The sequence below is a fragment of the Cetorhinus maximus genome, chromosome 20 (assembly GCF_964194155.1).
Source record: "Cetorhinus maximus chromosome 20, sCetMax3.hap1.1, whole genome shotgun sequence".
Classification (NCBI taxonomy): Eukaryota; Metazoa; Chordata; class Chondrichthyes; order Lamniformes; family Cetorhinidae; genus Cetorhinus; species Cetorhinus maximus.
In genome coordinates this window covers 39812185-39834699 of record NC_135898.1, presented here as the reverse complement: position 1 = coordinate 39834699, position 22515 = coordinate 39812185, and the positions used below count along the sequence as shown (strand labels likewise).

General features: G+C 41.8%; 1 protein-coding gene across 1 annotated transcript in view; it reads right to left on the bottom strand.

The window, feature by feature from the left end:
* pcdh15b (protocadherin-related 15b) overlaps nucleotides 1–22515 on the bottom strand; it is a 1616824-nt gene that overhangs the window by 902507 nt on the left and 691802 nt on the right. Inside the window, exons 5-6 of the mRNA XM_078565941.1 lie at nucleotides 16067–16185; nucleotides 11706–11726 (exon numbers count right to left, since the gene is read on the bottom strand). Coding sequence (XP_078422067.1) covers nucleotides 11706–11726; nucleotides 16067–16157 — 112 coding nt within the window. The 5' untranslated portion in view covers nucleotides 16158–16185. The remainder of the gene's footprint in view (nucleotides 1–11705; nucleotides 11727–16066; nucleotides 16186–22515) is intronic.

Here is a 22515-nt window from a genome sequence, read left to right as displayed (position 1 = left end):
TACATGATTCACTTGTTCTCATGTGAAATACACTACACAGTTTGAAGAGGAATATGGCAGAGTTCAATATCCAGATCAGCATGGGATAAATGGTTTTCTGCATTGCAGTCTGTCATGGAACAAGGCAACTCCTGCAACATCATTAGCACAGCTCACAAGCACTGCAGTTGCATCTCATGATCACTCGTATTGCAAAATAGAAACTTTGAATTTTAATCTTAATCACAGACAGTTTCACCATGATTGGACAAAAACAACCTTGCAACAATAATTCACAGATCTCCCAGAAGCCCAAAGCTGTGCTCACAGACAGATCAGTAGACATGTTGCAGAGGTGCCAACAACAGGGTCAAAAGGAGCACCTGTCTCCGTGTCAGAAGACTGTGGGTTCAAGTCCTGGTCTCGGCTGACACTTCAATGCAGCACTGAAGGAATGCTGTGTTGTTGGAGGTGCCATCTATTTTACCATTCAAGTAGATGCAAAGATCTCATGGCTATAATTATCTAAACAAAATTAACATCACCTTCAGTGCTGTAGTGTATTTATGGCACTCAGTCCAAATAATAATTCAACAGCATACAAAGACAATGTAATCACTGAGGGCTATTCAGCACTCCTGATTTTACTGCTCTTAAACACACAAATGGTCCAGGCATTCATTATGACACCCACAGGAACTTACAGGTTTTTTTCCAAAATCGATCAATTTAGATAAATGATCACAATTTTTGCATGTTACTTTAATCATTTCAATGTTGCTACTTAGATTTTATCAGTGTTGGGCCCAAGATAGAAACAAAGGGGGTGGCCTGTACCAACATCTAATTCCTACAGCATAAAGACTGGAGTTGCTGCAAAGTACTATACAGTATCATAATTTCTGAACAAAGGAACCCTTTTAATTAATGCCCATGCACGGTCGTCATCATCAGCTGTCCTTCGATTCAGGGAGGACATTCACTCAGGGTTGCGAATTTCTATCATTTGACTTCACGTAACTGAACTAGGCAATTCTTGAACCGTTCCTTCACTGTCACTGGGAACTCCCTCCATAAAAGCACTGTGGGTTCACCTACACTGCAGGGACTGCAGCAGTTCAAGAAGGCAATTCACCATCATCTTCTCAAGGGCAATTAGGATTAGGCAATAAATGCTGGTCTAGCCAGCGATGCCCATATCCTGTAAATAAATGTTTAAAAATCATTATGAAGCAGTTGAATGATTGTGAAGAAGTTTCTTGGACATGAAATCTTTGGAGCACAATCCACAGAGACTAGCAATTTACTGAGTCAAGTGTTTTGTTCAGATGAATGAATGCAATAAAGAGTTCCTGATGTTGTTCTCATCACTTTGATTTGTCTGGCAACAAAGACCTCTGGAAGGTCTAAAACCACACTGTGTCTCTGGGAGGATTTTCTTAGCCACAGGAGGTAGTCGATTCAGGAGAATGCATGTCAGCAGGACAAGAGGAAAATACCTTGATAGTTTCAAAAGCATGATTTATCTCCCTTCTTGAAAATAGTTACAATTGTCACTTTCCTGAAGTTGCATGGATAGTGATGGGAGGGAAGAGTTATTTTTCCTGCCAAATCTGTTGGGTGAATACATGAAGTCTCAATATAAACAAAAGCCACCAGCTTTGAAGACCTTAAGTAGAATACCATCCAGGGCTGCAGGCTTAGTTGTTTTCCATCCTTTTGATTGGTTGTTGTAGATCTCCCATCAATGGTAGTTCACCTATGGTTTCAACCACAGGGTAATGGGGAAGTAGCCTATCAGCTGCCACTGTGGATTCATGGTTGAAGAGTTTGTTTAATGTTACTTCCAGCATTGACAGATGGCATTGCCATCTTGTGAGCAAAGGGCATTTTGTCTATTTGACCTCGGTCTACAGATGGCCATGGTGGCTTCAAAAATATTTCACATGTCATAATGGTCAGCATATTATTGGATCTCCCATGCTTTCTCTTCCCACCAAATGTCCTTTCTCTTCTGGATTTGTCTGAGTGTCAACCTTCAGCTGTTTAGTGCTGCCTTCTCGACTTGTGACCTTGGAGTGTTCTGCCAGACAGTGAAGGTTGGTTGTTTTTGTTCCAGGCAGTCGCATATTTCATCATCGCTTTCAATGAGCCAGTCCTAGTGACAATGAAGCCTGAACCCAATGGTCTGCGCACAGGAAGAAGAGTCTAGTAGAGCTGACTTTATTTGATCTCACTGTTCTGGAATGAAGTTGGGTGTGTGAAGATCAGGAGCTGAGTGGCCCTGGCGGAACCCAAACTGAGCGTCAGTGAGCAAGTTATTGCTGGGAAAGTGCCGCTTGATAGCACTTTGCTGATGATCGAGAGCAGACTGATAGAGCGGTAACAAAAATAAAAATACCTGGAAAAACTCAGCAGGTCTGACAGCATCTGCAGAGAGCAATACAGATAACGTTTCAAGTCCATATGATTCTTCAACAGAACTAAGGAAAAATAGAAAAGAGGTGAAATATAAACTGGATTAAGGGGGGGTGTGGTGGGACAAGTAGAGCTGGATAGAGGGCCACAAAAATGGTGATCCCTCAAGGTAGGGTTCCCCAGCTGGGAGAAAGTGGGACAGCCTACTTTTAGGGCACCTTTTCTAGCCCCTTCCTCATTTTGGTGAGCAGAGGGCATCCATCTTGAAGAGGACTGCACAGTCACATATGCTGTTGCCCAAAGAAACAACACAGGTGTCCTTCATGTATCTGTCACCTGTGTGCAGATTCTTGAATAGGGATTCCCAGGTTCATAGCACTGTCACTGTTACCAGTTCTCAATGACTACAGGACTTGGCAAACAGACCCTGGTAGAAGCCTGTGCGTGACTTTTTTTTAAGATGGGGAGCTTGGGTGTCATTGTCCACAAGATCTTGATCGGTTCATGGTCAGATTTCGATGATATATTGAACCATGATGACCAGCAGCACTTCGCCACTGCAGCTTTCTTCCGCCTTTGCAGCTGGTGAGATATACAGCCTTCCTTCGCCTGTTCTGCTGTTGAGGAATTTTTGGATCAAACTTTGTCTGGCACCACGCCCCGATTTTACCAACATGGAGCAAGTAGCTCCCGATGGCCACACTTAAGGGATCGCTGAAGCACACAAGTTTCTCCACCGTGTCAAGGTGGTGATCCATAGAGTGCACTCATGCACCAAAAATCAAATCTCATTGACAGATGTAATCATGTGCTGGAAAAGAATTAACTAAAAATTGAAGCAATTGGGTCAGTTGAACGCTTCCAACAGAGAGTCATGTTTGAAAGAAGCATAGGATCCAGAGTCAAGGATAAAACATTGGCCCACACTTTCTTCAACTAAGATTCCCTGCTACAAATGTGGGGTTGTTGAATTTACCCTAATATTTTCTAAACATATGCAAATAATTGATAAAAACAGTTAATTACTACTATTACAGAAACCAGCTTAGAGCTGTCTGTGCCAGGGATTACAGTTCAAAACACAAAGCCTCAGTTTTACAGATTTTATTTGAGGGATTGATACTCACAGGCAACACATGCAACGTGATGCAGATGAGACTCCTTATGGTACAGTTCTGAGTTAGTTCGCAGCGGCATTAGTCTAAAGCCTTCATAAGTTTCCTTACAGTGGTCTAGCTTGTAAAACTCAGCGAAAAGGCCATTGCATCTCCTCCATGACCTTCAAACTCGGTGTTTTAACTTACTTATATCAACATTCCAGAAGATGAGTCTCATGAATAAAAGCTGTCTTTACATGTAAATATGTTGTTACTAAACAGATATATCTATGAGAACATCAGAGCTATCTTATATGATAAAAATTACAGTCTTGCAGATTTGGCCTAGGTCATTTGAGCCTTCTTGGGCATTTTCCAGATTCTTTGAATTGAGCCCTAAAGATGTATTCTTTAATATAATCTTTCCAGCTAATAGATATTGCTACACCTGGGCCTAAACTTTTCAATTGTTGGACTTGTGCGATCGGCAGGCCCGGGAACAGACATGAAACGGGCCCCTGACCGCAATTTCATGCTGGCTGGCCAATTAACGGCCAGCCAGAGTGAAATGTGCACTGAGAAAGGCTCAGCACTGCCGGTGGGGGTGGCAAGAGGGTGGGCACAAATGTCACCGTGGGTGCTGGTGAGCACTTCCACTGAGCTCCTTGAAGGCAGGCAGCCGCCTCAGGGAGCTTCAGACCTCCACAGAATGAACAAAACAACAAAAATGCTGCAAAATATGTCCATGCAGCACAATCAAGCACCCGAAAGTATACCTCATAAAAAACCAGTCCCCAGATATCTCTCTTTATTTTATTTCCCCACGGAGATTTCATCCCGCCCTGGATCGAGGTTTGAGCAAAAATGTAAAGGCCGCCTGGCCGATTGGCCCATCCGCCAACCGTAAAAGTGGACGGGCCACGAAAAATTGCTTTAAATTGCCTCCTTAATGGGCTTAATTGCCTGCTTAATTGTCAGCAGGCGCAGTCCAACTGCTACGTGCGTGCGCCGAGAGAGATACCGCGCCAGTGCACGATGAAGTCAGGACGCTTGACCAACATCACCTCGCACTATATGTGCCTATCCACAGAATATAAAATTCTGGCCTTGTAACAGCATGCAGACTCTGGATCCGATGCTCAAAATGACACTAACAAAATGGAGATGTCTCTGTTCAGAGGAGAGTGCAAAGAGTAATTTCAGCTAGAAGTTCTGACTTCCCACCTATTCCCCAGAGTTGTAGTGTGTGGAATTTATGCTCAGCTAACGCTGTGTCAATCAACACCTTAAAAAATTTTGCTTGATAAATATACAGGATTCTGAGATAATGAGGTTGAATACAAATAGAGATGTTCAAATTCTGTGTTGGGTAATGCATTTGCAAACAAATTCCTTTCAAAAGCTGCGCAGGAGATAGCGATAAACATGATGGACTCACTAAAGAATCTGTCAATCCAGCTGGTGTGGGGACAAATAGCATCACGTCGGCTGTATGTGCACTGGATCAAGCAAGAGAGCTTGATAACACCTCTTATTTTACATAAGCTATGGTTTGCTTATCTTAAACCATCTCAAGGCTAATTAGAGACAGACATAAATGCTGGCTTTGCCAGCAATGTTCACATCCCACGTACAAATAAAAAGATAACAGAAAATATGTGATTTTCAAATTTTCAATATCTTTCCATTGGCATTGTTGGGAGGAAAGAAATAAGATACATAAAATTTTTAATCAGAGCCAACAAGAGTTACAAATGCAAATACAAAAAAGAAATAAACATTATTTTCATGGGCTATAACTAACATTTCACGGCATTATTTAAAATATATATATCTGCATCTCCAAAGGAAATTTCAAGTCAAAAGAAATGTACAAATTTTTCTTCTTAAATGAATATTCTATCGTAAGTTTTCTTTGCCTTATGAAAGACCAATACAAAGATAATTCTGAAGAGCTGAAAAGTAATCAAGTGCTCTGGAACAAAAAAATAACTATTTCTATATTCCAATCAGTTAAGTCAGTGACATAGCTCAATGGAACAGTTCGTGCTGCATCAATCCTGAGGAATCCTAGGGAATCTTTTTACAGTGCATAGTAGAAAGAAATATTTTTCCCACCTTAGACTCTTGTCTAATGGTATAATTTCAATGAGGTAAAGTAGCTTTACACTATCTACTGGTCTGGACAGAACAGTTATAGATTTTCATCTTCACCTTCTGGATGGTACTCTGGTGAGGCAGATTGCACACCCTTTACAAAGGCCTGGCCAAGATGAAGACTTCAACCAGCAGTAGGCTGCAGTATATTTTTATTGGACCATAGGCTGCACAAAATTTCATACCAAAAAATACTCCAGCAGTCCCTTTAAGGGCCATTTGTTACACAGCTCGCCACCTGGTACAAATGGGCAGAGTGTATGTGGCACATGCTCTGTTCATTTGTACCTGAACATTGCAAATAAAATCCCGGAAGTTGTCTTGGGCCTCAATTTGCATATTTGGGCAACCTCCCAACTCTTTGAAATAGGTGTGCCCAGTTACAAATTACATCAGATGGTCCTTGGGCATCCAAGGAATTAGGTTGTTAAGTGGGTATTAATTAAGGGCATCAATTGGCTCACTGGTGAGCGAGCTGCCTGATGCTACCCCCACCACTGGTATAATTGCAGTGAGGCATAGGCAGGTGGTGGACAGGCTTTCCATTGGATTTAATGTGCCCCCACCCCCACCTTCAAACCTAGCTATCTATCGCCAATAGCTAACTTCCTGACAATTTTATAGCTTGGCCTTGGAACTCACACATGGACAAAGGTAGCCCCTTCTACTGCACGCTGACCAACCCTAAACCATTAAAAGGAGAACTATATGAGCATATATATTGCACATCACAAACTTAACCTGCTGTATCTGGAACCTTAACAAAAACAGAAACAGAAATACCTGGAAAAACTCAGCAGGTCTGGCAGCATCGGCGGAGGAGAGCACAGTTGACGTTTCGAGTCCTCATCTATCATGACTTAGTTCTGTTGAAGGGTCATGAGGAATCGAAACATCAACTGTGCTCTCCTCCGCCGATGCTGCCAGACTTGCTGAGTTTTTCCAGGTATTTCTGTTTCTGTTTTTGTTTTGGATTTCCAGCATCCGCAGTTTTTTGCTTTGTATCTGGAACCTTCACCAGTTGGCACAATCCCCAAAAAAAGTATTCAAACTGAAGCTGGCATTCATTAGGACCCCCAAATATCAAAATACATCAATATCTGGGACACTACTTTCCAATAAATAGCTGTCAAGTCTATAGCTGAATCACAATGAGTTAGAGTACAACATATTGGGATACCCACCACTGTATCCCATTGCTTAATTGCTTGTATAAATTGATGAGTGAAGCAGCAGATCCCTACGTAATCCACCAAAACCTCAATCATCACCTGTAAAATGCAGTGCTGCGGTTCGGCCAGAGGTGTCTAAGAAAGAAATTCCAAGATCATCTTTCACCATGGTAAACCACGATAAAGACATCAACTATGATGGATGCCAATCAACAACCTTGCCTCAATTACCTTTTATGTGAGAGAGGTTCAATGAGTGACAAATTTTGGGGCTTGAGTACATGCTTAGGTAAAATCCAAGATTCAAGCATGTGCATATAGCTTCAACTTTAAGCAAGTTGGCAAAAGTAAAAAGATAAACTGCAAACTTTATTTGGTTGTTATCTTAGCTACAAGTCTTCAGAAAGAAACCACAAGTCACGTAATTCAAACGAAAAGAAATATATAAAAATATACATGAATACTCTTACCATGGCATTGCACAGAGAAATTAAGATTAAGGAGAAGTAAACTGGGGGTGGGGGGTGCGATGGGGGTGAAGAGAAAACATGAGGACAGAGTAGAATGTGAGAGCGGAATAAAAATACTGTTTTCGGAAGTCCCCATGGTTCTATGCTTACAGTAGACAAATGGGAGAATCCCTGCTCAATTCATGTCCCTGATATAAAGATTTACAGAGTGGACCAGATTAGGTGTTTCACTGAGGAAATACATAAAAACAGGGCTGCATTAAGTAATGCTAAACTGAGATGAGAAGTTGTGTAAGTAGCTCAGAGAGACAACATCCAGCATGGTAACATTTGGAGCTTAGGAGAAAGCCAAGGCATGCTCTACTGTATCATTCAACTTTCCCTCTCGCCAACCCCGACAATCATCCTCTAAGCCCCCTGAGCAAGGGGAGAAATCTCCAAAAAGAATTTATGGAAAGAATCTTGGTGATCGTTGGGGGCCTAATCTGTTTGCTTATTCTCACCACCAGGCACAACAGATGCTTGTGGAGGCCGGTAGACCTTCACTCACCTTGGCAAAATGGGCACCACACAAACATTGGGTCAGAATTGGGAGCTCCTAGCTTAGGGAGCCTTCAAAAATCACTGAGGAAACTACTGAGACCAGCAGCAACCTGGGGTAACCTCTCTAACTCCAGAGCGAGACATGAAACAACCACCGTTGGATTTCAGGGTAAAACTTCTATGGATCAACTTACCATGGTTAGTTTTCTTTCAACTATTAAATGAAGTATAATTTAAATACAGCTTATAAGTAAAAATAAATAGAATGCAAGATCCAGAAAATCAATGCCTATTTATCCATTAATTTAGATTGCAAGGGCATAGTGCTGGGAGTACTGTGGGCTAAGCCACCTTCAAACCTAGGAAAGGTCATTCATCCCCACTGTAGTTAAATCTTCCTGTCAAAATGGGCACTGCACACTTATTGGTTTTATAAGCTATGATTCTTCAACTGTATTACAAGAAATATTTGAAGCATCTCAATTTCCAGTGTTCAGCCTGTCCTATGTTATTTAGGCCACCTTTACAGGGTACGTTTCTGAGTCATCATTAATCGATTATGGGTGAAATTCACTGATTTAATTATTCTTCAGTTGTATTTAACAGTTTTGATTATTCTATGAACTGTAACCAGAGGCAAACACCAACTTAAAACAAAGACAACTTACACCCTGTTCCATTTTCACAAATCATTAATTTACTTTGATAAATTTATCAGGATGAATCAATTCTGCACACAAGAACACAAAATAAATTAGCTGCTAACGGAACATGCAACTATATATATGTATGTGTACATATACACACACATATACACACGTACATGAACATTCAAATTAGAAGCAGGGATAGGCCATTCAGCCCCTCAAGCCTGCTCCGCCATTTGATAAGATCATGGCTGATCTGATTGTGGCCTCAACTCTACCTTCCTATTTATCCCCTGTACCCCTTGACTCCCTTGTCAATCAAGAATCTATCAAACACAGCCCTAAAAAATATTCAATGAACCTGCCTCCACTGCTCTCTGGGGAAGAGAATTCCACAGACTAACAACCCTTAAAAAAAAAAGAAAATCCTCATCTCCATCTTAAATAGGAGACCCCTTACTTTTAAACTGTGTCACCTAATTCTAGTCTTTCCGACAGAGGGAAACTTCTTCTCAGCAACCACCCTGTCAAGTCTCTTCAGGAACTTATATGTTTCAATTAAATCACCTCTCATTCTTCTAAACTCCAATGGATACAGGTCCAACCTGCCCAAATGTTCCTCATAAGACAACCCCCCTCATCCCAGGAATCAGTCGAGTGAACCTTCACTGAACTGCTTCAAATGCAATTAGATTCTTTGTTAAGGAGACCATTCGGCCCAATAGGTCTATGCTGATGAGCCTCCCCCACTATCAAGATATCCTCTACTCCTTTCTCCGTCATGTTTTTACCTAGCTACCCCTTAAATGCATCTATGCTAATTAAGCTCAGCATGTTGTAGTAAATTTCACATTTATCCATAGACAGGTGAAAATAAGGTTCTCCTCAATTTCTTAGTGGATTTATAAGGTCTGCAGTTTTGGGCCCTCCCAAGTGTGGAAATACCTTATCTATCCCCACCTTATGAAATCTTGCATAATTTTAAAGACTACTATTAGCTCACCTCACAGTCTTCTCTTTCCTAGGGAATGAGTACAAACAAGTTCCATCTTTCCTGATAGAACTGAGAATGCACAAATTATATTCTCCTTTTGATGATATGATATTTCTCCTGTGCACTTTCTCGCTTCTATATCATTTTTAAAATATGCAAACCAAACTCTAAGGGTGGTCTAATCAATGTTCTTTTGCAGATTTAACATAGCTTCACTGTTTTTGAATACTATTCCTCTAGAAAATCATCCAAGTGCTTTGTTTTTGCTTTTTACAGCCTTATTGACCTCCACCGTCACTTTTAATGATTTGCGAATCTGTACTCCAGACTCCTTCGAGCCTCTACCCATTTACACTTATTTTCCAAGGAGCAGTTGGCCTCCTTATTCCTACTCTGACCTTCATCATCAACCTACTATGCGGTACCTTATCCAGTGCCTTTTGAAAGTCCATGTAAATTACATCCACAGCATTACCTTTGGCTACTCTTTCTGTTGTTGTTAGGTAAGCTGCAGTGTCACCCAATTTGCCCGCTCCCTAACCCCAACAATCATCCTCCATGTCTCCTAAATAAGGGAAATAATCTCCTGTAAAGGGAGATATAACAAATTCAGGGCACAAAAGACCAGCTAACTTATCACTGGCAGGAAAGATAATGAGACCATTTTTCAAAGATGCAATCGAAAAACATCTATAACAAATATAATGAAGAATAGTCACCATGAATTTCAAAAGGAAAGGTCATGCTTAATCAACTTTATTGAATTATTTGAAGCAGTACACAGTCAAACTCCTACCATAATTAAAAGTCTGTCTAAGGAACTTCTAACAAAAGATGAATCCTAAAAACTAATTTAAAAAATCATCAGATACAAGCCAACCTTATAAAATGATAAGAACAATAACTTGCATATATATATATATATATATATATATATAAAAAACAGCATTAACATAGAAGAACATCCCAAGGTGCTTCACAGAAGTATTAGCTGAGCTGTATGGGAGATCTTAGCACATGTGACCAAAATCTTAGTTAAAGAGGTAGGTTTTAAGGAGCATCTTAAAAAAGAAAGAGATAGAGAGGCAGAGAGGTTTAGCGATGAAATCCAAAAGCATAGGACCTAGTTAGCCAAAGGCTGACATGAAGCAAGCCCAACACTGCAGCCCTCATCCCAGCCCATTTCCCAGGTTGAAAGTTAACACTATTCTGGTAGGCCCTCAGCACCAATTGACTGCAAGTTGACTCTTTCAGATTTAACCTTCTTCCCCTGCTCCCTTAGCAATCCTGGATGCCAGTAACACAGCCACCATTGCTAGCCTGCAAGTCATGGGACTTATATCATATAATATATTCCCTTTTATTCGAGTAGGTATATTGTAAACCTGATGTCATCCCTGCGGAAAATGTGCAAGTGGCATCAGATGGCGCAAGTCTGGTTCTTTGAATTTCCTGTCCCCTCTCCACTGCAGGAGAGCCAGAGTACTATTATTCAATGTAATCCTCAAGATTAAAAGCATATATATACACACACATATCTACAAATGCACACACATTTCCACATGATCATAGCATTAGATCATGGATATAAAGACCTGATCAAAGGTTAATGCCGTATAAACATTTCAAAACACTGCTGTACAAAATATTGACTGGGGAAGGCAGCTATTAAACCATTTCTACTAATTATTTGGGAGGCTCCCCAGAAAACAATGTTTCTTCTAATTGAAAACTGTTAAAAAGAATAGCTAGAGCTCTGAATTAACCAACTGATTATTATCAAATGCAATGCACACATTTAATTGAAGAAAAGTAAAAAGCTCTCCTCCCTTGGTAGAATAAACCATTATTTATATGATAAAAAAATACAAGGTACAACTTTCTACTTTATATAATTAAATTTTGTACAAATTATGCTGATTCATTTGACTTGCCTTCCACTAATCAATTTTCAAATAATGGTTAAATATTATATAAATCCTCAGAAATGATTTGGTTTCAAATTTTAAAAATATGAGTAAACAATTAGCTCACGCATTCATTTACAGTGCCATGAACATAAACTATAAAACTTGATTGTCATTAAGTACCAACAATGCAACAATTACAATGCATGTCCATGTTTTATTTAGAGTGCCAACAAAGTATATCCTACAGGTCAAATCTATAGTAATGCACATATGCAGAAGGATCAAAAGCAGAAGAAAAAAAAATAGCCATGTACATACCATGAGCGTCAAAGAAATCATCTAGAAAAAAAGCAGCATGCAGAGTTCAATTAGATGTTAATGAACTGACAGTAATAAGGTCATAAAAAGAACAAAGTATGCTAAATTTTCCACACCTCCAACAGAGCACAGCAGTTGCAAAGTAAAAGGAAATATATAATCATAAAAAAATAAACAGTATGTGCCATCTCACAAAGGTGTTTGGTTTGAACTATAAATCCAAAGTTTTAATTCTACACATCAACAAGTTATATGTATATATATATATATCATTCCATGAAGGATTTTAAGCTATAAAGCGAATTACTAATCTTTTATATGATCCTCCTCATTCTTTGATTTAGTTCCATCCTTCACACACAACAGATTATTCCATCAGCCAAAAAGAAGGATTTCACAAGACATTGTTTGAATAGAGGTAAGATTTTGAGCTGAAATCTTGCACCACCCTCAAGCCCCTTCTGCCTTTTCACTGCATAGATGCTACTGCTCTTTGTTTTGATAAATGAAATTGGTCCAGCATATGACAAAGCAAGGTGTTGAATAATATAGCCAGTGCATTTGTTTTGTAATTAAAACATACTGCATTGCCTTGAAGATTTTTGTGAAAAGGTGTAAATGCAGGTCAGTTGTCATCTGAAACAAGTCATGGTATCACAGTAACTTTATAGTGCAGAAGGCGGCCATTCAGCCCATAGAGTCTGCACTGGCTCTCTGAAAGACATTCCACCTAGCCCCATTCTGCTGCCTTATCCCCGTAACCTTGCACATTCTCTCTTCCCAGGTAGCAATCCAATTCCCTTTTGAATACCTCAATCGAATCTGCCTCCACCACCCTTTCAGGAAATTTGTTCCAGACTCCAACCACCCTCTGGGTGAAAAATTTTTTCCTCAAATCACATTTGCTCCTTTTGCCAATTATTTTGAATCTGTGCCTTCTAGTTCTTGATGTTCCATGAAGTCCCATGAAGTCATTGTGAGAAACTGAGAAACACTAATACTTTCATGCTGTATCTGTGGGGGGGGGTAACAAGACCATCCTCAAAACTGATTGTGGTTTCAACTGAAGCCACAGCATCAAATAAACTAGTACTTGTACCACGGCCTTAATCAGTACTCAGAGAATAGTACCTCTTGAAACTTCCATGCTGGAGGTCAATATGGCATGGAGATTTTACCCCAAATGACAGGTTCAAGTGGCCCTAAATAGTGTGAAGACTACACTTTAATGACTTTGAATTCTCAATTTCTCCGATGTGAAAGAGATGAGGTTCCTCCCTAACAGCACTGTAGGTGTACCTACACCACAGGGACTGCAGTGGTTCAAGAAGGCAGCTCACCACCATCTTCTCAAGGGCAATTAGGGAACGGGCAATAAATGCTGGTCTAGCCAGCGACCCTCACATCCCAAGAACAAATTTTAAAAAGTATCAGCCCACGGGCCACTCTAATACCTTACTCTCAGCCACATGAAATGTGCAGATTGTTAGCTTGATTAAAGGGCTAGTTATGGCAGCTGAAATCTTTTTGCCCTGGAATGGTGACATTCTTGATTTTAGTTAAAAAAAGGGCTTCGCGATCTTACCTAACATTGAAACTTTAGAGGATCACAGAGGAAGAACAATTAGCACCACCTGAAAACTGGTCATCAATTCACAAAATTTTCCAAGACAATTGTGCATATCATGCATGTTCCTGAAAGTAGTGTCAAAAAAAATGCTAGAAACTTGTTATAGCAGCTTGGGAAGTAACATCAGTGACAATAAAATCTGCTGAAAGTGTGCGTAAAACCTGTGTATGAACATTAATTTAAACATGCTTGAGGTAATCAAGAGCAAAGTTCATGAAAGGAATGGTGTCCTGAAGTAACGCAGAATTGCCTGATGCCTTAGATTAGTATATAATATAAATGAGAAATCATGGGAAAAAATAAAGGGAATGGAGATGGCGCATTTTCTCAATAAATATGACAAGTTGTAAACCCAGAAATACCTTCCCAAAATTTCAGAAGAACTATAAGGAAAAGAATAATGACTAATAACAGAGAACAGCATTTCTAGGGCACAGGAATTGGGGAAAACCACTTGGAGCTTAGTGTTTAATCTTTAAGGGGACAATGCCCCATTCCTTTTGCCAACTACAGTGAAGTGACTATAATCCCCTGTTTGTGAAACGTTAAAAGCATGAGAAATAACTGTAATTGAAGTTTTCAGCTATATTTGGAATATATTTCTGCCACTAAATTATCACTGATTTATAATAAGAGATTAAGCAGGAGGGAGATTTTTTTTTCAAATTGATTTATGTGGTGATGAAAAATAGCCAAATGAGTGAAAACTAATGTCAACTCCACTCTGGTGAATACTTAAGTGAATAATTCTGTTAATTAAAACCAAAGTTTCTATCTGCAATCAGAACCCCATTATGTTTATTCCTATGATTGGTTTGTTTTTGCTGTTTTTCCCCTTCACTGAAGATGGCACGCAGAATGTAATGCTTCCCACCACCCAGGAGGCAGGGGGGGCCATATAATCTGTCTGGAAGACTTGGGTAGAGAGCATGACACTTTCCCGATCCCCCACCCCAATTAAGTCTGGGATGGGAAGATTTGAGGATGGTCTTCCCACTCGGAGGCCAATTGAGGCTCTTAAGGCGCCACCTAAAGGTCTCATGCTGCCACCACTGGTATTCAACCAGCAGCAGGCAGGGGCTATATCATGTGGGTAAACTGCTAGGTAAACCCTGGGGAGTATGCCTGTGGCCTGGTAGGGGCATCCCTCCTTCCCAGGCATCCTGTGCCCAACAAAGGGACCTTCTGGCAGCAAGGGCTGCCCCTGTAGGAAGACACCCCCTGCCCTTTACACCAACTCCCCTCCTTCCCACCTTACAGGACATGCTGGACTGGCCGAGGCAATGCAGCCCCACTTATCTGCATTCCAGGGCATCAATGATGAGCTGAGGCCTACTTCAGTACCAGCAGTGGCCACTGTGTACTGTGGCGCTGCTTGTACTGGAGAGATGCTAGCCTCTGATTGGCCAGCTGCTCTCTGCAGGACCAGGAAATCCCAATGGGATTTAATCCCTTCAGGGCTCCCAGAAATGGCTGCAGTGGTGTTGCCACCAACTCTCTAGCCGATGGACGGGCACATCGCCACAACAATTAAATCTGTCTCTTTTCTCAGATTATGGGCTGTAACTTCCTTGGAATGGCAATCAGCGTCGGATTGCCACTCTGTGCCCGCTTACCTAAGCTAAATTTCTTCCCTGCCTGTCTCACCTGGCCTTCCAACTCAAGCCGGGGAAGGTCCAGGCAGCACAACTGTCTCTGAAGTCAAGCGCAGTCCAACACCGTCGAATTGAAGGAGGAGACACCCCCTTTTTTACGGCACTAAAGCCATAAAGCAAGTAAGTTTAAAGGTCCAATTGAAATTGACAGGCCGGGTAAGGTAAATGGATAGGATTTATGGGGTGGGTGTGTTCAGAGGTCGGGTGTGGGGTTGGGGGTTGGAATTTCAGGGGGGTGGGTCGCAGATGCGGGGCGATAGGAGGTTGGGGGCTGGGGGGGGGGGGGTGCGGTCAGACATCAGGGGAATGGGAGTATGGTCAGACCCCTCAGAGGGTTGGGGGGCCAGTTGGGTCAGGGTGAGAGTTGGGCCTGTGAGGGGGTCGGGGGGGGGGGGGGGGGGGTGTCAGGAGTCCCGTTTGGGTGGGGGAATCGCATGGGGGGTCGGGGCATGGGGAATAACGTGAGAGGGGGGTGGTTAGTCAGGGGTAGGGGTGTTGGGTGAGTCCCATATGGGGATCGATCTGGATCTTTACAAATGTTACCCAGAAGTTAGAAGAGGTTTTAATTGTTCTAACTTTTTCTGGGTAACTATTGGTGTCGGAACCATCCGAAGTTTGCGTTTTAAATCGCATTTTCAGATGGTTCCCAGTGCAGGGCAATTGCCCAGGCGAAGTGTGCACTTCTGGGCAATTGCCATGCAAATGCTTACCTGTGAAGTTCCAAGAGGGATTCCTCAGCGCATCTTTGGGGTACCCCCTCCCCCCCCAATCTGACGCTTGGGAGCTCAGAAGTTACAGCCCATCTTTCAGCATGCTTGCTGTTCAGCTTACACAATCATTTGTTGCATTATGTGTTGCATAATTATTTCAAAAACAAACTAATATTTTACTTTGAAATGCAACAAAGGGAATAAAACGATAAATCAATTAAAATAAATTAATTGCTTAATACTATGAAATAAAGTTTAACATTTTAATTCTAAGCAAACTTGAATGCTTAAAGTTAAAGATATTTAATATATATTTAACTTCTCCATACTCTTATTTTCCTCCTAATTGAGAAAAAGTCATCTTACCTTCAGGATCCTGGGCTAAACTTAGTGTTGTCAAGGTAACTACTTTGAGTCCCATGGTCAACCACGTGAAGAACCATGGCAAAGGAACCATTTTCTTTCAATCTTCACTTTATATAAATCTGAAATTGGAACAGCAAATCCCCAATTAAAAAGTATTAAATCAGCAATCAATGAGAATGCTACAAACTGCCAGCTGTATACTGAATGTTCTTTTCGAATTTATTAAAAAGAACATCAAAGTGAAATTATGATCCATATTCCATGAATTTGAATAAGCAGAAAATCATGGTATACATTCCCATGACATTCCCTCCTATGTCCCTCCTGCAACCACCAGTTGCCATGGGGAGCAACACGTTGCAAATGACACCTTGTAAATGAAGCCACAGAAATCTAATTTTACTGATTGTCATTATTTTAACACAACTTTAACCTGATGGAAATAAATGGGTCATTGCTGGTGTTAGAATAGCATTGATCAGAAAATCTAGGCTATAGTATGTCGATAATTACAAGTATTTTAATATGCGACCAGCCTGGAGATATTGAAAACAATGACAGAGAACTCAACACTTTAGCCTTGTAGTCATGTAGAGAAGCAGTTTCAAAAAGCAGACCAAGTCTCATGCAAATCAAAACTCTGCAACCTTGTGCATGCAGTATGCCACGGGTCAAACAATTATTCTTTAGTTATATATAGCACCAGCGGTCACGTGCAATGGCAACAAACAGTTCTCCTACCTATTCCAAAAGACAGTAAATACAATCCTGTCAGAACTTTCACATCCATCTGAAACAGGCAAGGCGTCAGTTCATCATCTCATCAAAAAAACGGCACACTGGCAATGCAGCGCCCATTGACTGCACTGTCCTGTCAGCCTAGCTTCAATACTCAAGTTCTGGAGTGGGTTTTGAACCCACAAGCTTCAGATTCACAAGAAAGAATGCTACCAACTGAGGCAAGCTGCTGGTTAAATTATGAAGAGTCCGTTACAAGGGAATATTTGTGATAGAAAAGTTTGGCTCTGATTTTCGCCACGAAGTAGAGGCTCTCCTTCATGGCGAAAATCCCCGAAATAGCCAGAAATTCTAAGACTCACCTCCGAACACTGCATGTTCCATTTTCATGGGAGCGGATGTGGAGTTGCGCTGGGATCCGTAAATGTGCGTTTATGGAGGCAGCTGGCTATTTAAATCACCAGCTGCCTTCACTGAAGTGGGATTCTGGTAGGCCAGGACTGTGAAACCTGGGGCAGAATCTTCTGGCTGGCGTGCGGGTTGCGGAGCCCGCACGCCAGCGCTTAAAATGTTGCACGCGAGCGTCCCGACGTCAGCGCACAGCATCGCGATATTTCACTCGGTGGGCGTGCTATGCAGTGGGATGCGTGCCCACCATTAATTAAAGGCCTTGTTAAGGCCCTTAACTTGCCAATCATCAACAATTTTGAGGGGCCCGTGCGAACTTCAGCTCGGCGCACGGGCCCAACGGGCAGGCAGGTAGGTGATTTTTTTACAAACCTCATCCAGTGGCGGGATGAGGTTTGATAGCAGTTTTTAAAAAGTTTAATAAAGTTTTTGTTTATTTCATTAACATGTCCCATCTCGTGTGATGTTTTCACATGAGGGGGACATGTTAATGAATTTTTTATTGTTCTATTTTTTATATTTGCCAGCCTTTCAGCAATCTCCCTGAGGCAGCACTTTGCCTCAGGGAGATGTGTGCTCTTTCATGCGCATGCGCGAAAGAGCGCACTCCGACAGTTGGGGAATCCCTCCACCCCCTGCACAGGAAGCGCATTGCGCTTCCCGCTGGGCGGGCCTTAATTGGCCCGCCCACTTAAAATGGCGGTGGGGCCCATGTCAGCGGTGGCGATTGGCTGCCCGCCCGCCGCCGAGCCAGTGGCCCACCCGCCCATCAAGGGCAAAATTCTGCCCCTGGAGTGTGCAGATTAGATCAGGTAAGAGGAGATCTGAACTTGGTGTTTTAATTTGGATAGCCAGGGTACCCCTATGGAGGTAAGGTACCCCATTTAGACCTGGTCCCGAGACACCTTTGGGGGAGGTAAGGCACCCTTTGGGGTTGTTAAAAGTAAACATGAATGTGTGTAAAAAGTGCATAAACTCATTGGAACTGTCAAGCTGTCAAGGAACGGTCAAGTAACTGTGAAGCTGTCAGGGAACTGTCAAAGGATACTAGGTGAGTTGGCATGGATGGAGTAAGGGCAAAGGATGGTGGGTGGGGGCATAGGGATCATGAGTGGCCATGGGCAGTGGGTGGAGAAGCATAGGTTGGCATAGGGGGCATGAGGAACCATGGGGGTGGGTGGACGGGCATGGGTTGGCATAGGTTGCATGGAAGGGACATGGGGAGTATGAGCAGGGGTGATGGGAGTGCGGGGTGAGGGCTTGGGAACCGTTCATTTAAAAAAAAAATTGATTCATCACAGTGCTGGAGCACAGAGGCCTTCAGCCCAGCCTGCCTGTGCACCCATTCCGGGGCAGTGGGCCTGATTTCCAATCCAGCAACCACCGCCCCCCCCCCCCCACCCGCCCCCACCTACCAACCCCCACCATGGAATGAAATTTTTACCTGTGGGCGGCCATTTTTAAAGGTAGTGTTTAAAGATGGGAGGATTCCCGTCTCTGTGTACCCAACCCAGGAATGAAAATCTGGGTTTGGATTGTAAACTTTGCCACGGGGGCGGGAAGCAGGTCCCAGTTTGTTTTCAGGTCAGAAACTCATCCTGGGGCGTGTGGTGGGGGGAGGATGATTAAAGGTAGGATTTTCATGTTAGTGAGATTTTAATTATCTTGGAGTTGGGTCTCCTGTCCATTTAAGGCTGGTGGGTGGGCTCGCTAAGCTGGAGAACCAACCAGAGATCTTCTTGCTTCAGGGTCCGCCTGCAGTACAAGGTAAGTAACTGGGATGGCACATCAATAAGGAGTTGCCCTCTCAGCCACTTTTTAAAAATTCAGTGTGTTATTCTACTTTCATGCAAGTTTTAATTATTAATTATCTCAGCCAACCATGTGACTGAGCTCCTTGTTTCCCTAATTTCTATGGGGCTGAACTTCCATGGAGTGGCAGTCAGACTCAGATTGCCATTCCGTTCCTATTTCTTTACCTTGAACTCTTTCCAATTGCAGGGCAGCGCATTCCCGGGACCTTCGATCAAGGGACTCAGAACCTATGAAAGGAGGCCATGCCCCCTTATTTCACAGCACCGGCTGCCATATATCAGATAGGTTTAAAGGGTGCGGGGTGGGGAGGTCAAACTGGATTGGGCCTGGGGGTGCAGTCGGGGATTGGGGAAAGTCCTGAAGGGGTGTCCCATTGGAAGGGCGGGGGTGTTGGGGTGGGGGAGTCCTGTGGGGCGGTGACGAGGGAGTCCATGGGGTTGGGGTACTCAGGGGTGGGGGTACTCAGGGGTGGGGGAGGCTGGTTGTAGGGCTGGTTGTAGGGGGCTAACAGAGTCCCGTGGTAGGTTAGTCGGGTGAGGGGTGTCCCCTAGGTATTCGGGGTGTGGGAGGAGTCGGAATTGGGGGTTGGCGTGAGTCTGTACAATAGTTACTCAGAAACCAGGAGTGGTTTTAATTCTTCTAAGTTTTTCTGGGTGACTATTGATGTAACACAGTCAGAACCATCTGAAGTTTGGTGATTTAAGTCGCATTTTCAGATGGTTCCCAATGCAGGGCAATTGCTCATCGGAAGTTTGCACTTCCTGTACAAAGCAAACCTTACCTGGGAACTTCCGGGGGGGTCGTAGAAGGGGGTTTCCCCAGCTTTGGGGTAGCTCCCAGTTACACTGCCCTGGACCTTGGAAGTTACGTCCCTATAGCTATTGTAATCTGTGTAGAAAAACCCAAAATATATATTTTCAATGTGATCAAATGTAGATCAACTCAGCTAAAGAACATGTGTTTTAAGTGATGAAAAAGGAAATGGCAAATAAAAGTGATCAGCGACATTGAATTGTGATGCCAGGTACGTAGGCTATTTGCCCCAGCTGATCCAATCAAACAGCAAGTTCCTCCGGTTGTTCGTAATAGGCAGGGTACAGACCATTCTCAACCGGCTATGCTTGCAAAACTGCAAACAAAACATCTGCTGTTTGATTGTGATTCTGTGATTGGGTATGCAGCACTTGCTGAACAATCCTGAGTGTGCTAAGAACCAATTTAAGATAATCAGTCGAGCTCCTAACGTTAGCTCATTTACATGTGCTAGAAGCGGCATACATTCATACACAGGGACCCGTTCTCTGCGAACAAATGGATTATGTTCAAGCTTTGCATTTATTGAATTACGTGGGAGCTTGAGAAGCCTATAGTTCCCTATTGGCTTCTCTATGGCAACAACTTGGCCAATCAGGGTCAACTTACCAACCAATCAGCCTTTTCTCCTGTTGCATAAATTGTTTTGACTGTTTGAAATTTGACATTCTTGCACTTATCCTGATGAGTGTAGGATGAAAAGCTTCATCGACATGTCTCTCTTTTCAGCTTTATTCAAGTTCCATACTACCAAAATGAATGTTTATATTTAATTTTATTTTTCAGAGAGCTGGAAAAGACTGATGACGATCTGTTTTGTTATGTGATGTGCCTTCCTTAAACAAAAATCAACAGTACAATATTTGTGAAGGCTTCTGAACAAAAATTTGATTTGTTCAGTAGTGTGTGTACTGAAAACGATTAATATTGGCTAGACATATTCATAATAAATGAAAAATAGCTCAAGATAGGACTACAATTTTTGTTAAAATTCAAATGTAAAACTAAAGTTTCTTAAAGTAACAAAATACTATCAAAGTTTTACAAACTGGAATTGCCAGTTCAAAACTGAAATGAATTTAAGCTAATTTAATGTTTCTGATTCATATTATTCATCAGAAAAGAGTGAAGTGTCTTTGTCGATTACTCAATGTTTGTTGTGTGCTTCAAAGTGGCTATAAAGAAAACAATCCACCTGTTTGCTATCAGTTTGTATCCGTCCACCCTTTTATGTGCTGTCCCAAAGTCAATCGAAATCTTCAGTGCAGGCCCCTTTTTGTTCAGTCTGGTTGTTGTATGGGGTGCACGTGACCAATTAAGTTTTCCCAGGAATTTAAAGAAAAGTTCACTAAGATCTCTGAAAAACTAGTCGTATGCTGACAACAATCAATGATATAACACTCCCAAGTCAGTCATTAGTCTCAGGGCATCACTAACTAATGACCTGCTAGAGGCAGGCATTTTCAATCTTTTAATAACTCTACTCTGAGGTTTTTTGGTATATCGGATTTTTTTTCAAAGTTTTGTAAATTTAACTCATTCATTAGATAAATTCAGTAATTAATAAGCCTTTCCTGCAGCTTCACAAATGGGGTCCAAATCCCAAGACTCCTTTTAAACTTTATTTTAATTGATCTAAAAGCTTGAATTAATCTTGTTTAAAATGATCATCCCATTCTCAACCTAAATTCTGCTGTTCTGAGTTTCACTAATCTATCTCAATGGTTCTGTGGATCATTGCAGCCCCATGGTTGACAAGGCCTGGGCCAAACTCTCAGAGAATCACTGTTTCTCTTTTATATTGTTTGAGATAAAGTGTGAGATATTAATAGTCAGTACATGACTAGATTATAGTCTTCTATAGAACATTCTAATATTCATTTGGCAGACTTGAACAGCATTCTCGCAGGTTTAATTTTTATTATTTGTGTAATAATGCATTCTACGCTGGAGGTTCAGTCTTTACTGTAATTTTACAAAATTGAACTGGCTGCATTAACAATATGGGGATCTTGTATTGCATTCTCTTTATGCGGTTGCTGGACTCACCTAGGGCTTTTGTCTCCAAAGTTGATTAAAAAAATACATTCAAAAATGAAGAATTCTTAGTCCGAGAAACAGCCAGTCAACAACTGTTAACATAGGAAATGTCCAAAGTGCTTCTTGGAGAAAAAAAAAACATGAATGGGGAAGGAAATACACCACCGACGGTGGGTGGGGCAATTAGGAGGTGTGACAAAAGCTCAGCCAAAAAGCTAAGTTACCAGAGGGTTCTTAAAAGATGGAGAGAGATGAGGAATGGTAGAGGGGTTTAATAGAGGGAGTTCCAGATATAACATTGAAGAATTAGGATGATGTGAGGTCATAGAAAAAGTGATACTGTAATCACTTTATTAAATTTCAGTGGTTTCCAACACTTGACCTCTGTGGAAAATTTTGATGTTCCAGATGCAGAGTAAAATGTACAGTTTCTGAATTTTTGCTTTGAACAGAAACAACTACCTTCCTAAAATGTTCAAATATTCCTTTCACAAAGTAACTCTGTACAGTTAGGTTTGGCAACAGATTCAGAATTTTTAATAATCACGTTTACACATGTAAGCCTGGACATTCTAACAAAAGTACTTTTGGTGTGGAATAGTGTAAGCAACAAACTAAAAAATCATGGGTTTTGC